Source organism: Indicator indicator, chromosome 8 (assembly GCF_027791375.1).
Source record: "Indicator indicator isolate 239-I01 chromosome 8, UM_Iind_1.1, whole genome shotgun sequence".
Taxonomy (NCBI): Eukaryota; Metazoa; Chordata; class Aves; order Piciformes; family Indicatoridae; genus Indicator; species Indicator indicator.
The window spans coordinates 30,796,389-30,816,496 of NC_072017.1; the positions used below are offsets into that span (position 1 = coordinate 30,796,389).

At 45.6% G+C, this 20,108-nt stretch overlaps 1 protein-coding gene across 2 annotated transcripts in view; it reads left to right on the forward strand.

Moving 5' to 3' along the window:
* Nucleotides 1–20,108, forward strand: part of GRID2 (glutamate ionotropic receptor delta type subunit 2) — a 1,038,631-nt gene that overhangs the window by 744,032 nt on the left and 274,491 nt on the right. For both annotated transcript variants that reach the window (XM_054382934.1, XM_054382935.1), the window contains 2 exons: nucleotides 4,889–5,050; nucleotides 16,852–16,971. In XM_054382934.1, coding sequence (XP_054238909.1) covers nucleotides 4,889–5,050; nucleotides 16,852–16,971 — 282 coding nt within the window. The remainder of the gene's footprint in view (nucleotides 1–4,888; nucleotides 5,051–16,851; nucleotides 16,972–20,108) is intronic.

Here is a 20,108-nt window from a genome sequence, read left to right on the forward strand (position 1 = left end):
CAGGGTTGGAAGGGACCTCAAGGATCAGCCAGTTCCAACCCCCCTGCCATGGGCAGGGACACCTCAGGGACACCTTGTGAGCAGGCTGCTCACAGCCACATCCAGCCTGCCCTTAAAAACCTCCAGGGATGAGGCTTCCACCACCTCCCTGGGCAACCTGTGCCAGTCTCTCACCACACTCATGGGGAAGAATTTCTTCCTAACATCCAATCTGGGTTACAGAAGCTACCTTGAAAGCAATGTCACTTAGTTGGGAGTGATGAGTTGGCATTTGTAGCCTTTCATGTACCAATTTAGTCTCATTAGCAACTCCATTGTCTCTGCTCTCTTGAGGGAGCTTCACAGCATGGCAGTAATTCCTTCTCCCTGCAACAAACATCCCTGTCCTGCTGACTTCTTTGGGGAAATGCAGCTTTAGCTGAAATGCTTGGAATTCTTTGTGGGTTTACAATGCACAGGCAAATCATCCAAGTTGTTTTTAAAATGCCTGATTAATCCAAACCCAGATCCTCAATCCCTGGGTTTAATCCTGTCAGGCACAGTGGTGCCCCTGCTGTGCATCTGCCGAAGGTAAAGCAGTTCTGTGTGTTCATGGTGCTAATGATGTGGAGTTGTAGCAAGAGGTGATCCCAGGAATTTATCAGGAGGGAAAGCAGCAGACCATTAGATCTCTATCAATAAATCATGGAAGCAAAATGCCCCAGGAGGTTATTGAAAGGTAAGGAGAAAGACAACCTCTTTCCTGGATGCTAGTCAGGGAAATAGTCTGTCACAAAACCTTTCTGTGAGAACTGCATGGAGCATACTGCAGATGACACAGGCACAGGCAGCATAAAAATGCAGTTTACATGAGAAAATATAAAACCAATAGGTTATATGGAAAGGAGTAATGAGGCAGGAAGAGAGGCTATTTTTTTCTTTCTTTTTTTTTCTTTAATTTTAATTCATCATTTTTTGTCTTTAAGATGATATTTTGGTTGGCCAATCAGTGTCTCAGAGACTCAACATTACTGTACTAATTTGGCATACACCTTCTCCCAATACCTGCAGGACCTTCCCAGTCTTTGGCTAGTTTTAAGAGGCAGAAGAGAGCCATTCTCCAAAGTTGGTGTGCCTTCCTGTTCCAAGCTTCCCTCTTCTTTTAAGGTTTTCAGCCTTAAAAGTTTCAGCCTTTCAGTATAGAGAAACATTTATGCAGACAATTCAAAATAGTCACAGGATCACGGAAACATTCAGGTTGGAAAAAACCCTCAGTATCACCAAGTCCATCCATGAACCCTACTCTACAACGGTCACCCCTAAACCATAGCCCCAAGCACCACATCCAAACCACCTTCAAACACAGCCAGGCTTGGGGACTCCACCACCTCCCTGGGCAGCACATTCCAATGCCTGACCACTCTGGATGGGAAAAAATTCTTCCTACTGTCCAGTCTAAACCTACCCAGTCACAGCTTGAGGCCATTCCCTCTTGTTCTATCACTAATTCCCTGTGAGAAGAGACCAGCACCAACCTCTCCACAAGCTCCTTTCAGGGAGTTGCAGACAGCAGTGAGGTCTCTCCTCAGCCTCCTCTTTTCCACACTAACCATTCCCAGCTCCTTCAGTTGCTCTTCATCAGATTTATTCTCCAGACCCTTCACAGCTTCCTTGCCCTCCTCTGCCCTGGCTCCAGCACCTCCACATCTCTCTTGGATTCAGGTGTCCAAAACTGGACACAACATTCCAGGTGTGGCCTCCCCAGAGCTGAGTCCCAGGGGACAATCCCCTCCCTGCTCCTGCTGGACACAGCATTTCTGATCCCAGCCAGGATGCCTTTGGCTTTCTTGGCCACCTGGGCACACTGCTGGCTCCTCTTCAGCTGCTTGGCCATCAGCACCCCCAGGTCCCTTTCTGCCAGCAGCTTTCCAGCCACACTGCCCCAAGTGTGGGAAATGTATTTCAACTTCTCTGTGACTGATGGAGAAAAAAAAAAATCTGCCTTATCTCAGTTAGCAAATTACTGCTGAGTAGTATTTTTTCAGGCACTAGGAATGGTCTGTAGCCTCCTTCCTAGTGCAGCTGAAGAAATTGAGTTTCCCTCAGTTGCTTTGGGTCCTGTGGCTTTGAATGACCAATAGGCTATAGAAAAATATTATTCCAAAAGGTCCCTTCTGTATTTCTGAGTATCATGTCTCATCCTCATGCCTCTGTTCAGGAAAGCTAAGAGTTCACAGAACCACAATCACAGAATGTAGGTGTTGGAAGGGACCTCCAGAGGTCATCCAGTCCAACCTCCCTGCCAGAGCAGGAGCACCTAGGATAGATCACACAGGAGCACATCCAGGTGGGTTTGGAAAGTCTCCAGAGGAGACTCCACAACCTCTCTGGGCAGCCTGTTCCAGTGCCCTGGTACCCTCACAGGGAAAAGTTTCTCCTTCTGTTCCTGTGGAACCTCCTGTGCTCTAGCTTGCAACCATTGCCCCTTAGCCTGTCCCTGAACATCCCTGAGCAGAGCCTGGCTCCATCCTCCCATCACTCCCCTGCACATCTTTATCCACATGAGTGTGGTCACCCCTCAGGCTCCTCTGCTCCAGTCTAAAGAGCCCCAGCTCCCCCAGCCTTTCCCCAGCAGGGAGATGTTCCACTGAGTTCTCTTTATGATACCTTTAGTATCAAACATCCCTGTTTGGAAGTTTCAGACTGTGCCTTTAAAATTTTCCACAAATCTTGAGCAGAAAGTAGTAAATTGTAAATAAATCACTACTGGGTATAAAAAGGAAAATAATGATTGTTCTAAACAATCCCATTGGGGAGATAAGGAACTTCAACTACTTGTGCAAAACAACCTTTCTCTCTTTTCACTCCATCACTCTGGGAGAGATTAACTTGCTGCTGCTTGACCTTGGCTGCACGGGTTTGGCTAAGCCTAGCAAAATATCTCTCTGCTCCTTTCTCTTGTCCCTTTTGTGTACAAAGGAATTAAGGTGGGGCAGGGAGGGAGAAGCTATTAGCTTCCCCTGGTCTTTGGCCAGGGGGGACCTTGTGCTGTTTATTAATTGTACATCCCTGTAGATATCTGTAAATCCTGTATATTTTGTACATATTCATTGCATTCCATTGCAGATTGTAGTTTTGCTTGTAAATACAGCTTCTTTTGATTCCAAATGAGCTGATCTGGCAAATACAGCATCGGGGAGGAATTTTCAACCCACCACATCCTGCCATTGGAGGACAGAAAGGACTGAAACAAAGCTGTATTGGAAATTACTTGTGTCAGCAGTGTTCATGGATTCTGAGCTCCTGCTCTTTTCCATTAGATGGTACCTTTCACCTCAGACTTTGTAATGTGTGCATTTAAAAGCAGAGATGTAGAAATGGTGAATGGTGCCACATCCAGCTGGCAGCCTGTCACTAGTGGTGTCCCCCAGGGATCAGTCTTGGGCCCCATCCTGTTCAAGATCTTTATTGATGATCTGGAGGAGGGGATTGAGTCCACCATTAGTAAGTTTGGAGATGACACCAAGTTAGGAGCAGGTGTGGATCTGTTAGAGGGTAGGAGGGCCCTGCAGAGGGACCTTGCCAGGCTGGATGGGTGGGCAGAGGCCAATGGGATGAGATTGAACAAGGCTAAGTGCAGGGTTCTGCGCTTTGGCCACAACCCCAAGCAGTGCTACAGGCTGGGGACAGAGTGGCTGAGAGCAGCCAGGCAGAGAGGGACCTGGGGGTGCTCTTTGAGAGTAGCTGAACATGAGCCAGCAGTGTGCCCAGGTAACCAGGACAGCCAATGGCATCCTGGCCGGGATCAGCAATAGTGTGGCCAGCAGGAGTAGGGAAGTCATCCTGCCCTGTGCTCAGCACTGATTAAGCCACACCTTGTAATTTGCTTGTAACCAGAGCTTCATTTGCTTCCATCCCAAACTGAGCTGGTCTGGCAATTTTATTTTGGGGGGCTAGTTCTCCAGATTAGCTGGGGGGAGGGGGTAATTTCAACCCACCACAGTGTGTAGCTATGCTGCCAGGGAAACACATCCTCATTTACTCAGTGAGAGTTTCATCCTGCTAGGAATTAACTGCCACTGCCAAATATTCTGACAGGAAACTGGTGGTGGTGGAGTCACCACCCCTGGGGGTGCTCAAGCGCCGTCTAGACCTGGTGCTTAGGGCACATGGTTTGGTGTTGTCTCTCCAGTGCTGGGTTGAAGGTTGGATTGGAGGATCTTTGAGGTGTCTTCCACCCAGATGCATTCTGTGATTCTATGACTCTCTGAAACACTATGAACTGCAAAACTGACCTGTGACTGCACAAATGAGAGAGATTTCATTGGGTCGCATTTCATTCCAGAAGTTGCTGCAATCAGCTGCAAAAAATCAGAAACAAAAAACAAATAAACTAACAAACAAAAGACACCAAAACAAACAAACAAAAAACCCCCAACCACAATACTGCTTAAATGTTCAGAATTTCTGTTTGCTAAAAGAACAAAACAACCTTGAAGAAAATTGAATGGTGTCCAAATATCTGAGGGATGAAAAAAAAAAAATCACTTGTAGCACTGGAGCAGGCTCCCCAGGGGGGTTGTGGAGTCTCCTTCTCTGGAGACTTTCCAAACCCACCTGGATGAGTTCCTGTTTGGACTACCCTAAGTGCTCCTGCTCTGGCAGGGGGGTTGGACCTGCTGATCTCTTGAGGTCCCTTCCAACCTCTGTGATACTGTGACAGCAGCCACCTGCAGTGTGCAGCAGAGCCAAAGAGAGGACTTTTTTGACTCTTATAGTTTTTTAATTCCAAATAAGACATTTTAATTACCAGAGGATTATGGGTGAGGCAACACAAATAATAAATTCTGGCTGCTGGCAGGAGACCACAAATGATAATGCTAATGCTCTCCTTTTAATGTCTTTGCAGATTTCAAACCTGTATATCTATGACACTGTCCTGCTGCTGGCAAATGCCTTTCATAAGAAGCTGGAGGACAGGAAGTGGCACAGCATGGCCAGCCTCACCTGCATCAGGAAGAACTCCAAACCCTGGCAAGGGGGACGATCCATGTTGGAAACCATCAAGAAGGTGTTTTTTCCCCCCTTAATTTCTATGTCTTTGATTTCTAAATTACTTCACCAACCAGTAATTCCTTCTGAGGTGCCTGCTACTCTTTCCAGTTCCAGCAGTGCCTTCTCAAAGCCATAGTTTTGAAATATTTACAGTTTCTGAGTGAAAATAATATTTAATTGATTAGGGGGGTAGTCATAATGAGTGTATCCGAAATGAAGCCGATGAGTTTGTTTAGCAAAATTAGCAAACCAGCAGAATTCTCCAGTACCAATAACAATATCCTATTGGAAAAGTGTCACAGGCTAGGAGATAAAGCAGATAAATGTACCTTTTTATTGGCAAAAGGAAACAAAGGTTGCTGAAATTGCACTTGGATGACGTTCTGTGGAATTTGCTGTTGCCCTGCTACTGCCATTAATTAATGTGAAAGAACAGAATTGAAAGTAAGGAAAACTCTGACTCATCTAGTCTAGAAAATGTCATTGCAGAACTCTCTAGTTCTGAAATGTCTCCACACTGCTTCATCTGATGTTAAGCTCTTACTGTGATCTTCCCTGTGATTCATACCTTAATCATGCTGATGCAGAAGCAGGCTCTTGTCACTTGTACCCTGGGATAGGACAAGGGGCAATGGATATAAACTGCAGCAGAGGAGATTCCACCTCAACATGAGGAGGAACTTCTTCACTGTGAGGGTCCCAGAGCACTGGGAAGAGGCTGCCCAGAGAGGTTGTGGAGTCTCTTTCTCTGGAGATTTTCAAGCCCTGTGTGTGTGCATTCCTGTGTGACCTGTGCTGGATTCTCTGGTCCTGCTCTGGCTGTGGGGTTGTTATCAAAGATCTCCAGAGGTCCCTTCCAACCCCTAACATCCTGTGATCCTGTGATCCTTTTCTTCAGTTTTTAAAGATTTCTTTATCTTTTTTTTTTTCTTAGTTATTCCCTTTCTTTAGGATGTTTACAGCTTCCACAGTTAGAGACAATTATCACAGCCTTCTGGGTGGGTTTCTAGTCAAGCTATGCATAGTTTGGTAGCTTAGAAGGGTAACTTCCCTATTATGCTATTCAGCTCAGTTTCCTTATGTTCATAGAATCATAGAATCATAGAATGGTCTGGACCAGAAGAAACTTCCAAAGCTCATCCAGTCTGACCTCTCAGCAGTCAGCAGGGACATCTCCAACTAGATCAGGTTGCCCAGGGCACTGTTGATATCTTTATCATTTGTCTGGTGTATGTCCTGGTGCTATATACCTAGATTCAAGGTGCTGGCAGTACCTACAATGTAAATGAAAGAAAGAAAGAAAGAAAGAAAGAAAGAAAGAAAGAAAGAAAGAAAGAAAGAAAGAAAGAAAGAAAGAAAGAAAGAAAGAAAGAAAGAAAGAAAGAAAGAAAGAAAAGAAAGAAAAGAAAGAAAGAAAGAAAGAAAAGAAAGAAAGAAAAGAAAGAAAGAAAGAAAGAAAGAAAGAAAGAAAGAAAGAAAGAAAGAAAGAAAGAAAGAAAGAAAGAAAGAAAGAAAGAAAGAAAGAAAGAAAGAAAGAAAGAAAGAAGAAGGAAAGAAAGAAAGAAAGAAAGAAGGAAAGAAAGAAAGAAAGAAAGAGAAAGACAGAAAGAAAGAAAGGAAAGAAAAAGAGGAAGAAAAGAAAGGAAGGAAAGAGAGGAAGGAAAGAGAGAAAGGAGATAAATGAAAAAAAGAAAGGAAAGAAAGAAAGAAATGAAAGAAAGAAAGGAAAGAAAAAAGAAAGAAAGATGTTTTTTATCTATATCTTCCCTTAAAAGGGCATTAAAAGGAATTCAAATCAAAATGTTGTTTCAAGAAGCTGCCATTCTGAGTCAGGTCTTTAGTTCCACCAGAAATTCTGACCATGCAGGCAAAATGCAAAGCTCTTTCCGTCACTGCTTATTTGTTTCCCCAGTCCAGGGTCAATCTGCATTAGCTCCAGAATAACAGGTCAAGGACTTCCTTTGTGGCTCTTCCCAGTTTCCATTCTAATAGTTTGAAGTCATGAGACTGGAAGAATGATCCAAGACACATTTCTTATTTCAGAGGCAGGATAGGGCTTTAAGGGTCTCTAAACTGCAGTTGCATTTAACCCATCAGAGCAATTTCAAATTCACATTTGGCAGCCTCATGTATTTTAAGCTAAGATTCAGGCAAGATTGGTTCTGGAAATTTTCTTCTCAGCTCACATTTTGTAAATACTATTACACATTTTTTTTTTTTCATTAAAGGATCAAAAGCTCTTTCTATTTACTCAAATCTGAATGGGATGCCTGAGCTGGAAAAGTCAAAATGCCTACTTCCACTTGAGAATTAGAGCTTACTATCTGAGCTGGAGATTCAGGCAAAATCCTACTAGCCCTAGCAGCATCTCTAAATGTAGAAGGCATCTGCCATGGAAAAGGCTGCTGCCTGGTTTGTGCTACACAATTATTTGCTAGTTTGTGTTGTTTGTGGCTATAAAAGTGATCCTGTTCTCAGACCTGAGAACACCCTTTGTGCAGTTTCTTACCACCATCTCATCGCTTCGCATCTCAAGCTGAGTTTATTCAGTTCTTCTCCACATCCCCCTAGCTACCCAGTTGATCATCTTCCAGTGCCCACCTCCTACAGTGATGTGATTAATAAAACAAACTCCTTCTGTGACCTTTCACCAAAGGGCTGCACTGTTGGAAGATCAATTTATGTAGCTCCTAACCCAGAAATATAAAGAGAAAATGCCAGGAGAAATATGAAAGTGTTCAAAAAAGCAGAAGCAAGCAAAAATTCCAGGGTTGTGGCTAGCTTACGGAAGCACAGAATGACAGGGGCTGGAAGGGACCTCAAAATATCATTCAGTCCAACCCCACTGCCAGAGCAGGAGCACCTAGAGCAGATCACACAGCAACACAGGCAGTACTTGAACATCTCCAGAGAGGGAGACTCCACAACCCCCCTGGGCAGCCTCTTCCAGTCTTCCGGCACCCTCACAGGGAAAAAAAAAATCTTCCTCCTGTTTCCGTGGAAGTTCCTATGCCTCAACTTCCACCACTGCCCCTTGTGCTGGCATTGGGCATCACCCAGCAGAGCCTGGCTCCAGCCTCTGGGCACTCCCCCTGCACATCTTTATCAACAGCAATGAGGTCACCTCTCAGGCTCCTCCTCTGCAAGCTACAGAGTCCTCAGCTCCCTCAGGCTTTCCTCACAAGGAAGATGTTCCACTCCTCTAATAATTTTTGTGGCTCTGTGCTGGACTTTTTCAAGTAGTTCCGTGAGGTCCTTCCTGAACTGAGGTGCCCAGAACTGGACACAGTATTCCAGATGCAGCCTCAGCAGGGCATAGTAGAGGGGGAGGAGAACCTCTCTCCACCTACTCACCACAGCCCTTCCAATCCACCCCAGGATGCCATTGGCCTTCTTGGCCACCAGAGCACATTGCTGGCTCATGGTCACCCTCCCATCCACCAGGACCCCCAGGTCCTTTTCCCCTTCACTGCTCTCCCACATGTCAGTCCCCAACCTCTCCTGCTCCATGAGGTTGTCCTTTCCCAGGTGCAAGACTCTCCCCTTGTCCTTTTTGAATCAAATGACAAGGTAATTACTGATGTAAGCATCTAACTAGGTTTGCATCCTGCTTTGGGGTTTCTCCACTGTTTAAATGAGAAGGCTTTGATAAGAACACATTTTATTGCAGTAAACTGAATAATCCAAATACTCCTTATACTGCATTGTTCTAACAGAGATGAAGTCTTAGAAATAATACACTAAAATTCAAAGTAAAAATATAAACCAAAATGAAATTCAGAAATTTTGGTCTGTGTGCATTTGTCTGTGGCATTTCCATCCCTGGGCAGAGGAAAGCTAGGCTGTAGCTGAGAGCTGCAATTGCACGAGAAAGAATTCTAATTTAGTGGTCTACTTTCTCATTTGTTTCACTGAAGCTCTTAGGTAGAAGGACTTCAGGGTCACAGCATTGTACTTTCAATATTAAAAAGTTGCCATTGTTGAATGACTGATGAGGAATTAAAAAAAAACACAATAAAATGAATAACCATAGAATTGTCAGGGTTGGAAGGCACCTGGCCTTAAAAACCTCCAGGGATGAGGCTTCCACCACTTCCCTGGGCAACCTCTTCCAGTGTCTCACCACCCTCATGGGGAACAACTTCTTCCTAACATCCAATCTGAATCTACCCATTTCCAGCTTTATTCCATTCCCCCCAGTCCTATCACTCCCTGACACCCTCAAAAGTCCCTCCCCAGCTTTCTTGGAGCCCCCTTCAGATACTGCAAGGCCACAAGAAGGTCTCCTCAGAGCCTTCTCTTCTCCAGACTGAACAGCCCCAACTCTCTCAGTCTGTCTCCAGAGCAGAGCAGCTCCAGCCCTCTGCTCATCCTCATGGCCCTTCTCTGGACACCTTCCAGCACCTCCAGATCCTTCTTGTTACAGAGGCTCCAGAACTGGACACAGAGCTCCAGGTGTGGTCTCAGCAGAGTGGAGCAGAGGGGGAGAATCCCCTCCCTGGCCCTGCTGGCCACACATCTCTTGCTGCAGCCCAGGCTCTGCTTGGCTCTCTGGGCTGCAAGTGCTCACTGCTGGCTCCTGTTGAGCTTCTCATCCCCCAGCATGCCCAAGGCCTTTTCTTCAGGGCTGCTCTCCAGCCAGTCCCTGCCCAGCCTATATCAGTGCTTGGGATTGCCCTGACCCAACTGCAGGACCTTGCACTTGGTCTTGTTGAACCTCATGAGGTTGTCATGGTCTCACCTCTCCAGCCTGTCCAGGTCTCTCTGGATGGATCCCTTCCCTCCAGCTGTCAGCTGCACCACACAGCTTGGTGTCATCAGCAAACTTGCTGAGGGTGCACTCAATGCCACTCTCCACGCTGCTGACAAAGGGGTTAAACGTAAATGAAATAAGTAATAAAAGGACAAAATGTTACCCACTTCTATCACCTTATCAACAGTTCTCTTTTCCATTTTGTTTGGTTTTGCTTTTCAGTTGTTGTTGTTGGTTTTGTTTTTTCTTTCAGCTCTTTTTCTCTTCTGTCATCTTGGAAAAGCCTCTAAGACCACTTGAAATAAGTTGTTTTGTTTTGTTTTGTTTTGTTTTTCTTGAAAGACATGCCAGTTTTCCTTCATTATGAAAGAAAGCAGGAAAAAAGTTATCTTGATTATCTAAATGGTTTCTGAATAAAAGGTTCTGTGTTTTCCAATTGAAGTCACCACTGTTTCAAAGATTTAGGATGCAATAGAATATGGTAATTGGCTACTGTTAATCTCAGGGTGAAAATTAATTCAATGGTTTCTTAAATGTTCCTCAGCACAACTTTACCTTCATAAAGTACCTTCATAAAGTTACCTCTACTGCAAAGCTGCCATCACTCTCTGTAATAAAAATGCATTTTTTAATATGCTTTATAATTACTACTTCCTGGTGCTGGTATCCTCAACCACCACACCAACTTGTTTACAGAATGTATTCACAGGGTCAATTATTCAGTTGTGGGCTTTACACTGCACATCTACAGACACTCAAATGATTTAAGCACAGATCTAACCTCTCCAATACAGCAATTCAAACTTGACGTACAGGGGCTGTGAGCTGTGGGTTTCCCACAGATGGGATTCTGTGGCTGACTGGCCAGGGACTCACCACTTGCTCCTGTCTGGTATCTTCCCAGACGCTGTGGCTATGATTCAAGCAGTCCTTGGTTCAGAGAGGGCTAAGAGCCTCTCTCTTGTTGTGCCCAGTCCATGGTCTGGAGCTTGCCCTTGGCTCAGAGAGGGTTAAGAGCCTCTCTCTTGTCATCCCACTTCACAATCTGGATTTTGCCCTTGGCTCAGAGAGGGCTAAGGGCCTCTCACTCTGTGTGTGCTCCCTCACTGGGCTGCAGCCTCTTCTGGGATTCAGTTCCCTTGGAGCTTTTCCCCTTTCTGCCTTGGTCCAGGTGCAAGACCTGGTTGTTGGTCTGCTGTGGCAGATCCTCAGCTGCTACTCAGGCAGCGTTTGGCTCTTGTTGCTGTCTGGGTGAGCACAAGGCAAGCTGCCTGACTTCTGGGCTGGTTTAAATACTGTCCCAAGACAATCCATGCCCTTTGGTAACACAGAACCCTGATAATTGGACCTATGGGATGAGGCATATCCAGACATGGGCAGGGGCACACACAGTTCACAGCTGTGTCACAAAGTTAATCACACTTGGGCCATGTTTCTCTGGACCCCAGGAAGTGTCCAGGTTAGCAGAGTCAGAGGTGCTTACAATGTTAATCACCTGTGCTAGACATTTGCCTTGGCCATCTGCACCCCAGGACGTGTCCAGGTTAGCACATTGGCAGGTGCTCAGCCATTGTCTGGGCTAGGGCATGTCTGGGGGTTAGACCCTTCAGGACACTGTCTTGTCCCAGATCATCCCTCACCTCAATACAGTTTCAGTGGGTATTCCACTGTGTGCAAGGTATGGAGGAGTGGGAGGAAAAAGTGAAACAAGTCATGCCAAATTCCAGCCTGCCTCCTTGCCTGCCTTAGAAAAGGCCTAGCAACTGAAGCAGCAGTTCTCCTGACAGCAGCAAAGTGGGAGTGAGGTTGCCATCTACTGCTGCACAAAACTGATCACTTGCTGCTGAAAAAAAAAAAAAAAAAAAGCAGGGAAAACTGGTTCTAGAGGAAGCTTTTCTAGAAGGAAACCAATCTCCCAGAATCAGAGATCCAGAAACAGCAATATCTGTTTTAGCTGCAGAGATACTCTCTCTTTGGTGCTGGAGACAGTGCAGAGGGGGACAAAGAAGCTCAGGAAGGGCCTGGAGAATAAATCTGATGAAGAGCAACTGAAGGAGCTGGGGATGGTTAGTTTAGAGAAGAGGAGGCTGCGGGGAGACCTCATTGCTGTCTGCAAATAGCTGAAAGGAGCTTGTGGAGAGGTTGGTGCTGGTCTCTTCTCACAGGGAATTAGTGATAGAACAAGAGGGAATGGCCTCAAGCTGCAGCAGGGCAGGGTTAGACTGGACATTAGGAAGAATTTTTTCCCATCAAGAGTGGTCAGACATTGGAATGTGCTGCCCAGGGAGGTGGTGGAAGTCCCCAAGGCTGGCTGTGTTTCAAGGTGGTTTGGATGTGGTGCTTGTAGAGTAAGGGTAATTGTGATCCTGAGGGTCTTTTGCAACCTGAATGTTCCTGTGATTCTGTGATTGGTGGAGGGGCAAATAAGAAAATATCTGCAAAGCACTGAAGAAGGTAAGAGGAAGGGCTGCTGACATTCTACCTGCTGCAGCACTTGTTATAAATAGGGGAGCTCAGGCAGCAAACAAACAAACAAATATCTTATTGATTAATGGGCTAAGAGTGAAGAGTAGGGAATGAGAGGGAATTAGACTTTTAAACATTTCTTGAAATGGCAAAATATCTGCCCAAATAATTTCCCTGTTGGAATTTGTTATTTTCCACTGTTGAACATTTGTTTTGTGCATCACTATGTCTACAAACACATCCAAAAGCAGGATATTTTTTTATTCTGTGTGAATTCAGCTAATTGGACAAATCATTAAAAAAAAAACAATAAAAAATGAAGCCCACTACAATCATTAAAGCTTAATATCTGGGGGTTTTACCCATTCTGGAATTGAATAAATAGTTAAATTCATCCCACAATCCTTCCAGTGAATTTGGCTAGCTCTAGCAGTTGGCTCTAAATTCACTTCTGCAATAGGAACGATTTCCAAACACATGCTCACTTGTTTATTTTAAGTAAAGCTATTGCTCAGTGAGAGAAATAAGTATTAATAGAAAGCAATTAGACTGATGGAGAAATTAATCTTCACAAATAACCTGAGAATGAATGTAAGGAGGATTATATGGAGGATAAGCTCAGAAAAATGATGAGAAGTTGCTGCATGTGTCTTCTCTCTTACCATACCTGATCTCTTGCCAGTCACATCTGTTTAGCTCACTGACAAACAGCAATGTTTTAGTGCCAGCAGCAACAGTGAATCACAGAATCATAGAATGGTCCAGGCCAGAAGGGACCTCCAAACCTCATCCAGTCTGACCTCCCCACAGTCAGCAGGGACATCCCCAACTAGATCAGGTTGCCTAGTTGAGCCTCACCTTGAATATCTCCAGGGAAGGAGCCTCCACCACCTTTCTGGCAACCTGTTCCCATGTTCCACCACCCTCATAGGAAAGAACTTCTTCCTAACATCCAATCTGAATCTGCTCTGCTCTAGTTTGAAGCCATTGTCCCTCGTCCTGTCCCTGCAGCCCTTTGCAAACAGTCTCTCTGCAGCCTTCCTGGAGCCCCCTTCAGGTCCTGGCAGGCTGCTCTTAGGTCTCCCTGGAGCCTTCTCTTCTCCAGGCTGAACACCCCCAGCTCCCTCAGCCTGTCCTCACAGCAGAGCTGCTCCAACCCCTGAGCATTCTTGTGGCCCTCCTCTGGCCCTCCTCCATCATGTCCATGTCCTTCCTATATGGACATAGACCCTATTCCTTTGTGGCAAATGAGCTGTACCTTGTTGTGCTGGTTTGAGGCCAGCCAGAACATCTCTTGCCCCGAAAGGGACAAAAGAATGACACACGCAAATGGATTGGAGAGTGATGGAAAGTTTAAATGGAAAAGCAATTGGTGAAAATACAGAAAACTACAAACTACAAAGCATAGTGGAAAATAGCATCCTAAAGCATACAGAACCCCTCACACAATTCCCAAAAAACTTCCCAATCCTTCCCTCCTCCCACCTGAGGGTCTGCCCAAAACCCCCAGGGCTCTTCCTTCCCCCTCCCACTGCTAGGCAAGTCTCAGGCTGGCCAGGTCTCAGACTGCCCCCCCTCCATTCTCCTCCTGGCATTAGGCCTAGTCAGGCCTAAGAGGCCTGAGATACCCCCCCGGCATTACCCGATAAGAGAGGACATCTCCCATGGGAGCAGAGAGGGAAGAAAGAGGAAGAGAATGACTTTGCAGATGGCCTTATAGGGCGCAGGATTTATGGGTAGAAATACGTCGTTTCCTGTGTCCACCCCTGTGGGTGAGCACCCAGGACACCAGAGGTGTATCTCATGCAGCAGTGACAGGGGGCACCCAGCCCAAACTGCCACACTTGTGCTATTTCATGAATCATAGGTGGAATTGTCAGTTAGTTCTGGCCTCAGAATTGTCAGTGGTGCTCGGGAGTCATGTGCAGAAAAATTGTTTCTCGGGTAGGAGGTTGAAGTCTCTTTGCTCTCAGATAAAAATGGTTATGTTGACTTGAGAACACCATGGTGTTTTCAATATCAGACTTTTTTTTTTTTTTTTTTTGAGAATCAAATGTGGAAGTTGTATCAAATGCTTATAGCATTTTTTTTCCTAATTACAGACACAGCTTTTTCCCTACCTGCAAAATAGCAGTGGATGGGTGGAGCAGCTGACACACCTGAGGGTTGTGCTGCCATTCAGCCAGACCTGGACAGGCTGAGAACTGGGCAGGGAGAAATGGAATGAAATTCAACAAGGGCAAGGGGAGAGTCTTGCACCTGGGAAAGAGCAATCCCATGGAGCAGGAGAGGTTGGGGACTGACCTGTTGGAGAGCAGTGAAGGGGAAAAGGACCTGGGGGTCCTACAGTGGATGGGAGGTTGACCATGAGCCAGCAATGTGCTCTGGTGGCCAAGAAGACCAATGGCATCCTGGGGTCGATTAGAAGGGCCCTGGTGAGGCTGCATCTGGAATATTGTGTCTAGTTCTAGGCCCCTCAGTTCAAGAAGGACCTCAGGGAACTGCTTGAAAGAGTCCAGCACAGAGCCACAAAGATTATTAAAATACTGGAACATCTTCCTTATGAGGAGAGCCTGAGGGAGCTGAGGGCTCTGTAGCTTGGAGAAGAGGAGCTTGAGAGGTGACCTCATTGCTGTTGATAAAGATGTACAGGGGGAGTGCCCAGAGGCTGGAGCCAGGCTCTGCTGGGTGATGCCCAATGCCAGCACAAGGGGCACTGGATGAAAGTTGAGGCATAGGAAGTTCCATGGAAACAGGAGGAAGAATTTTTTCCCTGTGAGGGTAACAGAAGACTGGAAGAGGCTGCCCAGGGGGGTTGTGGAGTCTCCCTCTCTGGAGATATTCAAACCCCACCTGAATGTGTTCCTGTGTGACCTGCTCTAGGTGCTCCTGCTCTGGCAGGGGGGTTGGACTGGATGAGCTTTCGAGGTCCCTTCCATCCCCTAACATTCTGTGATTCTGGGATATTGTGATATTTTGGGGGGAAAAATAAAATACATTAAAAAAAAAAAAAGCAAGTTTGAGCAAGACCTGTGAGAACAAGTACAATATTTTATTGTCAGCTTGACTGGCAAGCTGACCCTCCCAAGGGAGGTCTTGGCTGCTAGGTAAATAGTTTTTTGTTCAAAGACTTACAGTATAGCAGTGCCAAAGCATATATAAAGTGGAGTTTGTCTTGCCAGTCTAGACAGGACCCAGGTAGGCTTTAACTATATTGCCAAGCTTTATAACAGCTCTGCAGAGCCCAGAGCAGTGATCAAGAATGTAAGCAAAACATTTTTGTCTTAACCGCTGACAATTTCCTCGTCAGTTTTAAATGTGTCACAGAGTTTCATGGTTTCAAGTCAACCTCAGAGAAATCTGAGAGGAGATAATAAACGGGCCTTCAGATTTTTGCCCAGATAGAATTGTTTCTGTAAGTTAAATGGGATGAAAAATTACTTTGACCCTTTGCCATTATGACAATTGACGCTCAAATTACTTGGAAAGATCTCATCAGGGAGTTCCTGGATCAGTAGCTGCCATAGAGAGAGCCATTTCCTTTGTGAGCTCCTTCCGCTATGTGTGAGCAGAGAGATGCCTTAAATCAGGGCAGTGTTTAAGAGGGGTCCACATGGTAAGACACTATGCAGAAGGACTGGAACATGGTCCTGAAACTCTAGGCAAGACAGTGTCCCACTCCATCACTACGGAGCAGGACAAGCAGGTGCAGTCAGAATGGGTTTAAGAAGGGCAGGTCCTGCCTGACAACCCTGAACTCCTTCTGTGACAAGATGCCCTGCCTAGTGTAGGAGGGACAGGCTGTGGATGCTGTTTACCTGGACTTCCATAAGGCCTTTAGCACAATTTCTGATGGCATCCTGATAACAAACTGTCTGCCCATGGCTCAGATGGGCACAGGCTCTGCTGGGTACAGCACTGACTGGCTGGGCCCAGAGGGCAGAGGTCAATGGAATTAAATCCACCTGCAGGACACTCCCAGGTGGTGCTCCCCAGGGCTCAGGATTGGGACCAGCCCTGTCCAATTTCCTTATCAGTGACTTGGGTGAGGGGACCCAGGGCACCTTCAGTGAGGTTTCAGGAGATAGGAAGTTCAGTGGGAGTGATGATCTGCTTGAAGGTAAGGAGGCTCTACAGAGGGACTTGGACTGATGGGCTGAGGTCATCTGTGTGAGCTTCACCAAGGCCAAGTGCCAGGTCCTTATCATTCTCTACAACCACCTGAAGGGAAGCTGTAGTCAGGTGGGGGTCAGGCTCTGCTCCCAGGCAACTTGTGCCAGGACAAGAGGGCATGGCCTGAAGCTGTGCCAGGGGAGGTTTAGGTTGGATGTTAGGAAGCACTTCCTGATGGAAAGGGGAATCAGACACTGGGATGGACTGCCCAGGGAGGTGGAGTTGCTCTCTCTGGAAGTTTTTAAGGCAAGATTGGATGTAGCTCTTAGTGCCATGGTCTGGTCAGTGTGGTGGTGTTAGGTCATAGGCTGGGCTGAATGATCTCAGAGGTCTACACCAGCCTCAATAATTCTGTGGTTCTGTGTTCATTATGCACAGTCAGTGGACAAACGTCTTAGATGTTTGTTTTTTTTTTTCCCCAATAGGGTGGAGTGAATGGCTTGACTGGAGAACTGGAATTTGCAGAAAATGGAGGAAATCCCAATGTGCACTTTGAAATCTTGGGGACAAATTACGGAGAAGATCTCGGCAGAGGCATCCGCAAGGTGAGGCTCCATGGCTATATTCACACAAAGGGTTGCTTTTACTGATTTTTTTTGTTTGGTTTTTTTTTAATGCTTTTCTTGTGTTCTGTGTTAATGGCAAAGTGACTGATGGCACACCGCCTGCTGTTGTTATTAGGAGGAGTAAGGAAAATCTTGAACTCTATAGCTATCTGTTTTGTCATTGCAAAGAGGCCTTTTGTTGATCAAGTTGTTTGTAATATAGGATGTGGTCTTGATCTGGACAGGAAGAGAGACTCAGTTCTTTCTTGAACGTTCTCCTGTTGTGAAATTGAAGACAAAAACCAGGCCAAAATATCAAAACCCAGGCTGTTTATTAACAGAAGGAGAAAGAGTGAGGAAAAATGGAGAGAAAGAAAGAGAGCAGGAAAGGAATTATATTACCACTCTCCCTCCCCAGCCCCAAGATGATTTGAGTCTGTGGAAGGGTGCTGGTGCATCCTTGTTGGCTTGTGCTGTCTGCCCTGGAGGAGGGGAGGGAGAGATCCCAAAGTTGAAATCCTTCTCTGAGCAGGCTCCAACATGTGGTGTCTTCAGTCAAGATGTCTTTTCTCCATGAATTACAGAAGACACCTGGTCTGCTGCTTCCAGGCTACATGGTGATGTCTGTTTCTTCTGTCTGTCTTTTTCACTCCTTGTCTGTGGTTTTTTCCCTCCTGAGCAGGCAACACTGAGGTCTTTTATACAGTTTTTTAGTCACGTTTTAGGTATGTGTCCGGGTATTGTCCCCAGGGAATCTTCCTTGTGTGTTCTACAGGGGTCCAGTGGAGGCAGGGGAGGCTTTGCCTCCTCCTTCTCTTTTTACCTGTCCATACACAGAGTACACATCAGGGACTTCTCATGCCAGGTGCTGAATCCATTGTACAGTCCAGAGGCCTTTTCACCATCCTCCCTTTCCAGGGTAGAGATGTTCTTATCTGTGCACATTCCAGAGTCAGTACCACTGGCTCTGCCCATCACACATCTCTGTTGCCAGAAGCTCTTTCACCATCCCCTCCCTGGGCAGCTGTTGTCTGGGCAAGGAGCAAAGGTGATTTTATCTTTGTTGATTCACATCTCTTATAGATGTGTTCATCTGCTGGTTGACTGTCCCCAAAAAAACCAGTAAAAGCTGTTGTTTTGGAGGCCTTGCCACCCGTTTCTCAAGCAGCAAATGTGATGTTGAGTTGTATTTAGAGCACCCAAATTGGTACTCGGTAGGTGTGACCAATGTGGGATTCTGCAGCTAACAGGTGATTAAAATTTATAAGTGCAGAATGAGAAAAATCTGTTGTAGCACTGGCAAAATTTCTGTCACCTCTTGTCTCCCTGAAATAAACACACAATGTTTTAGTAGAAATTAGCTTGTGTGTAGAAATGAGTGTCTTTTTATAGGCTGCTGGTCACAGTCCAAATACTTGGACTTAGGTTCAAAAAATGGAATATATCTCCAGGATTTTTTTTATTTACTTTTTTTTTTTTTTTCCACTAGTCCATAAAAATAAACTAAAATGTTGATTAAGGAATGGTGGAAGCAGGTCTCTCTTTGCTGTGTCTATCCCTGTTGTGGTTCAAGCTTTCCTGGAGTCCAAAAGCCCAAATGGAACAGATTTAGATTGCCTCCCCTCTCCCTTTTTCCCAGTAAGGGAAGACAAAATTAGGCAGGAGAAAAGAGAGGTAAAATGACAAATGAAACAGTCTAGAATCGATTGGAATGTAAAAAGGCAAGTTTAACAAAATATAAAAAGCATTTAAGTAAAAGAGAAGTTGCAAAGGTATAAGGAAAAAGGGTGAATAAAAATGTATACAAAACCAGGCCCAGCTGACATAGGATTCTCTGGATGCAAATGTGGATTCTCTTTAGATGCAGTCTTTAAGAGTTTGGATGCAGCACGGAGCAGGCCCCACTATGTGCTTGCAGCAACAGCAGGAGCAGCCTCTCAGGCAGGCAAGGAGCAGGAGCAAGAGGAAGAGGCAGGAAATGGCTCTCCTTAAACAGGCTTGGGTGGACAGGAAGGGGGGATGGAACAGACTGGGACCTGGGAACCCCTCCCCCTGGGAGGGGAGATGAAGTCCCTCTGCCCATCTGGGTCAGGCCCACTTGCGGGCTAGGATCTTTTCAGCCTTCCCCCTCTGGGGCTAGGCGTAACTTCACACAATCTTTAACTCTAAACCAATGCCCATCTCCATGGCAAAACCAGCAAAATCCTATAGTGCCTCTTAAGGAAATGAAAGGCTTGTAGGCTATTCCAGGAGCCTACAAAAACAGACCTCCTGAAAGATGGTTCCAAGATATTTTCATTCAGTGTGTTGGATCCTTTTATGTGTGAGGAACCTGAAGTGATTGTCTGAAAGCAAATGACTGAGGAAGTTATCTTAATGTCTGTAAAGTGTTGGGGTCGCTATATATGATGAAGTACATCTTTTGTCTGTATACTTTCTGTGGTAGCAGATAAGTGGTCTGGATGAAGGAAGAGACAAATATGAAGGTAAAAATGTCTCTAAAATCCTGCAGTTTCTCCTCTGCTTTTCATTGGAGTTGTTATTCCGTTCCTGATGTCCCATCTGTGGTCAATACTTCCAGGCACACATGTGCCTACAGTTGGCTCACTTGGAGCAGAGATCCTGCCAGATGCTTCAGAAACTAAACAGAACTGCCTCTTGTTGTTATTTGGGGGTGCACTTTGCCAGGTCTTTAGGCAACCAGAATGTTGGAGGAGTCCTTATTCCCTCATCTGTAAATTCAGTCCATTTTAACATATCTTGACTTGATTTGTCATTGTCCATCAAGGGGCCATTTATTCTTTAGAGCAACCAGGGAGTCTGTCCTCAGACAAATTTGCATCTCTTCATTTCATTTAATTGGTTGACTTTGGCTGGGGTTTGCCTTCTGAATGTTAGAGGGAAGCATTTAATTGTGCTCTCCATTTCACAAAGAGAAAAGAACAGGAAGACTCACAGAAAGGTCTTAGCAAAGGACTTCCTCACCTTTCTAATTCTTCTCTGATGTTTAGATTTAAACTATGGTATAGTTTACTTTGAAAGAAGAGGTTAATGACCATGGGCACATGGAGGTCATGCCAAACAGTGAGGTGGTACAAACAGACTTTTTGAACCTTCCTTGTCATGGATCAAGGACA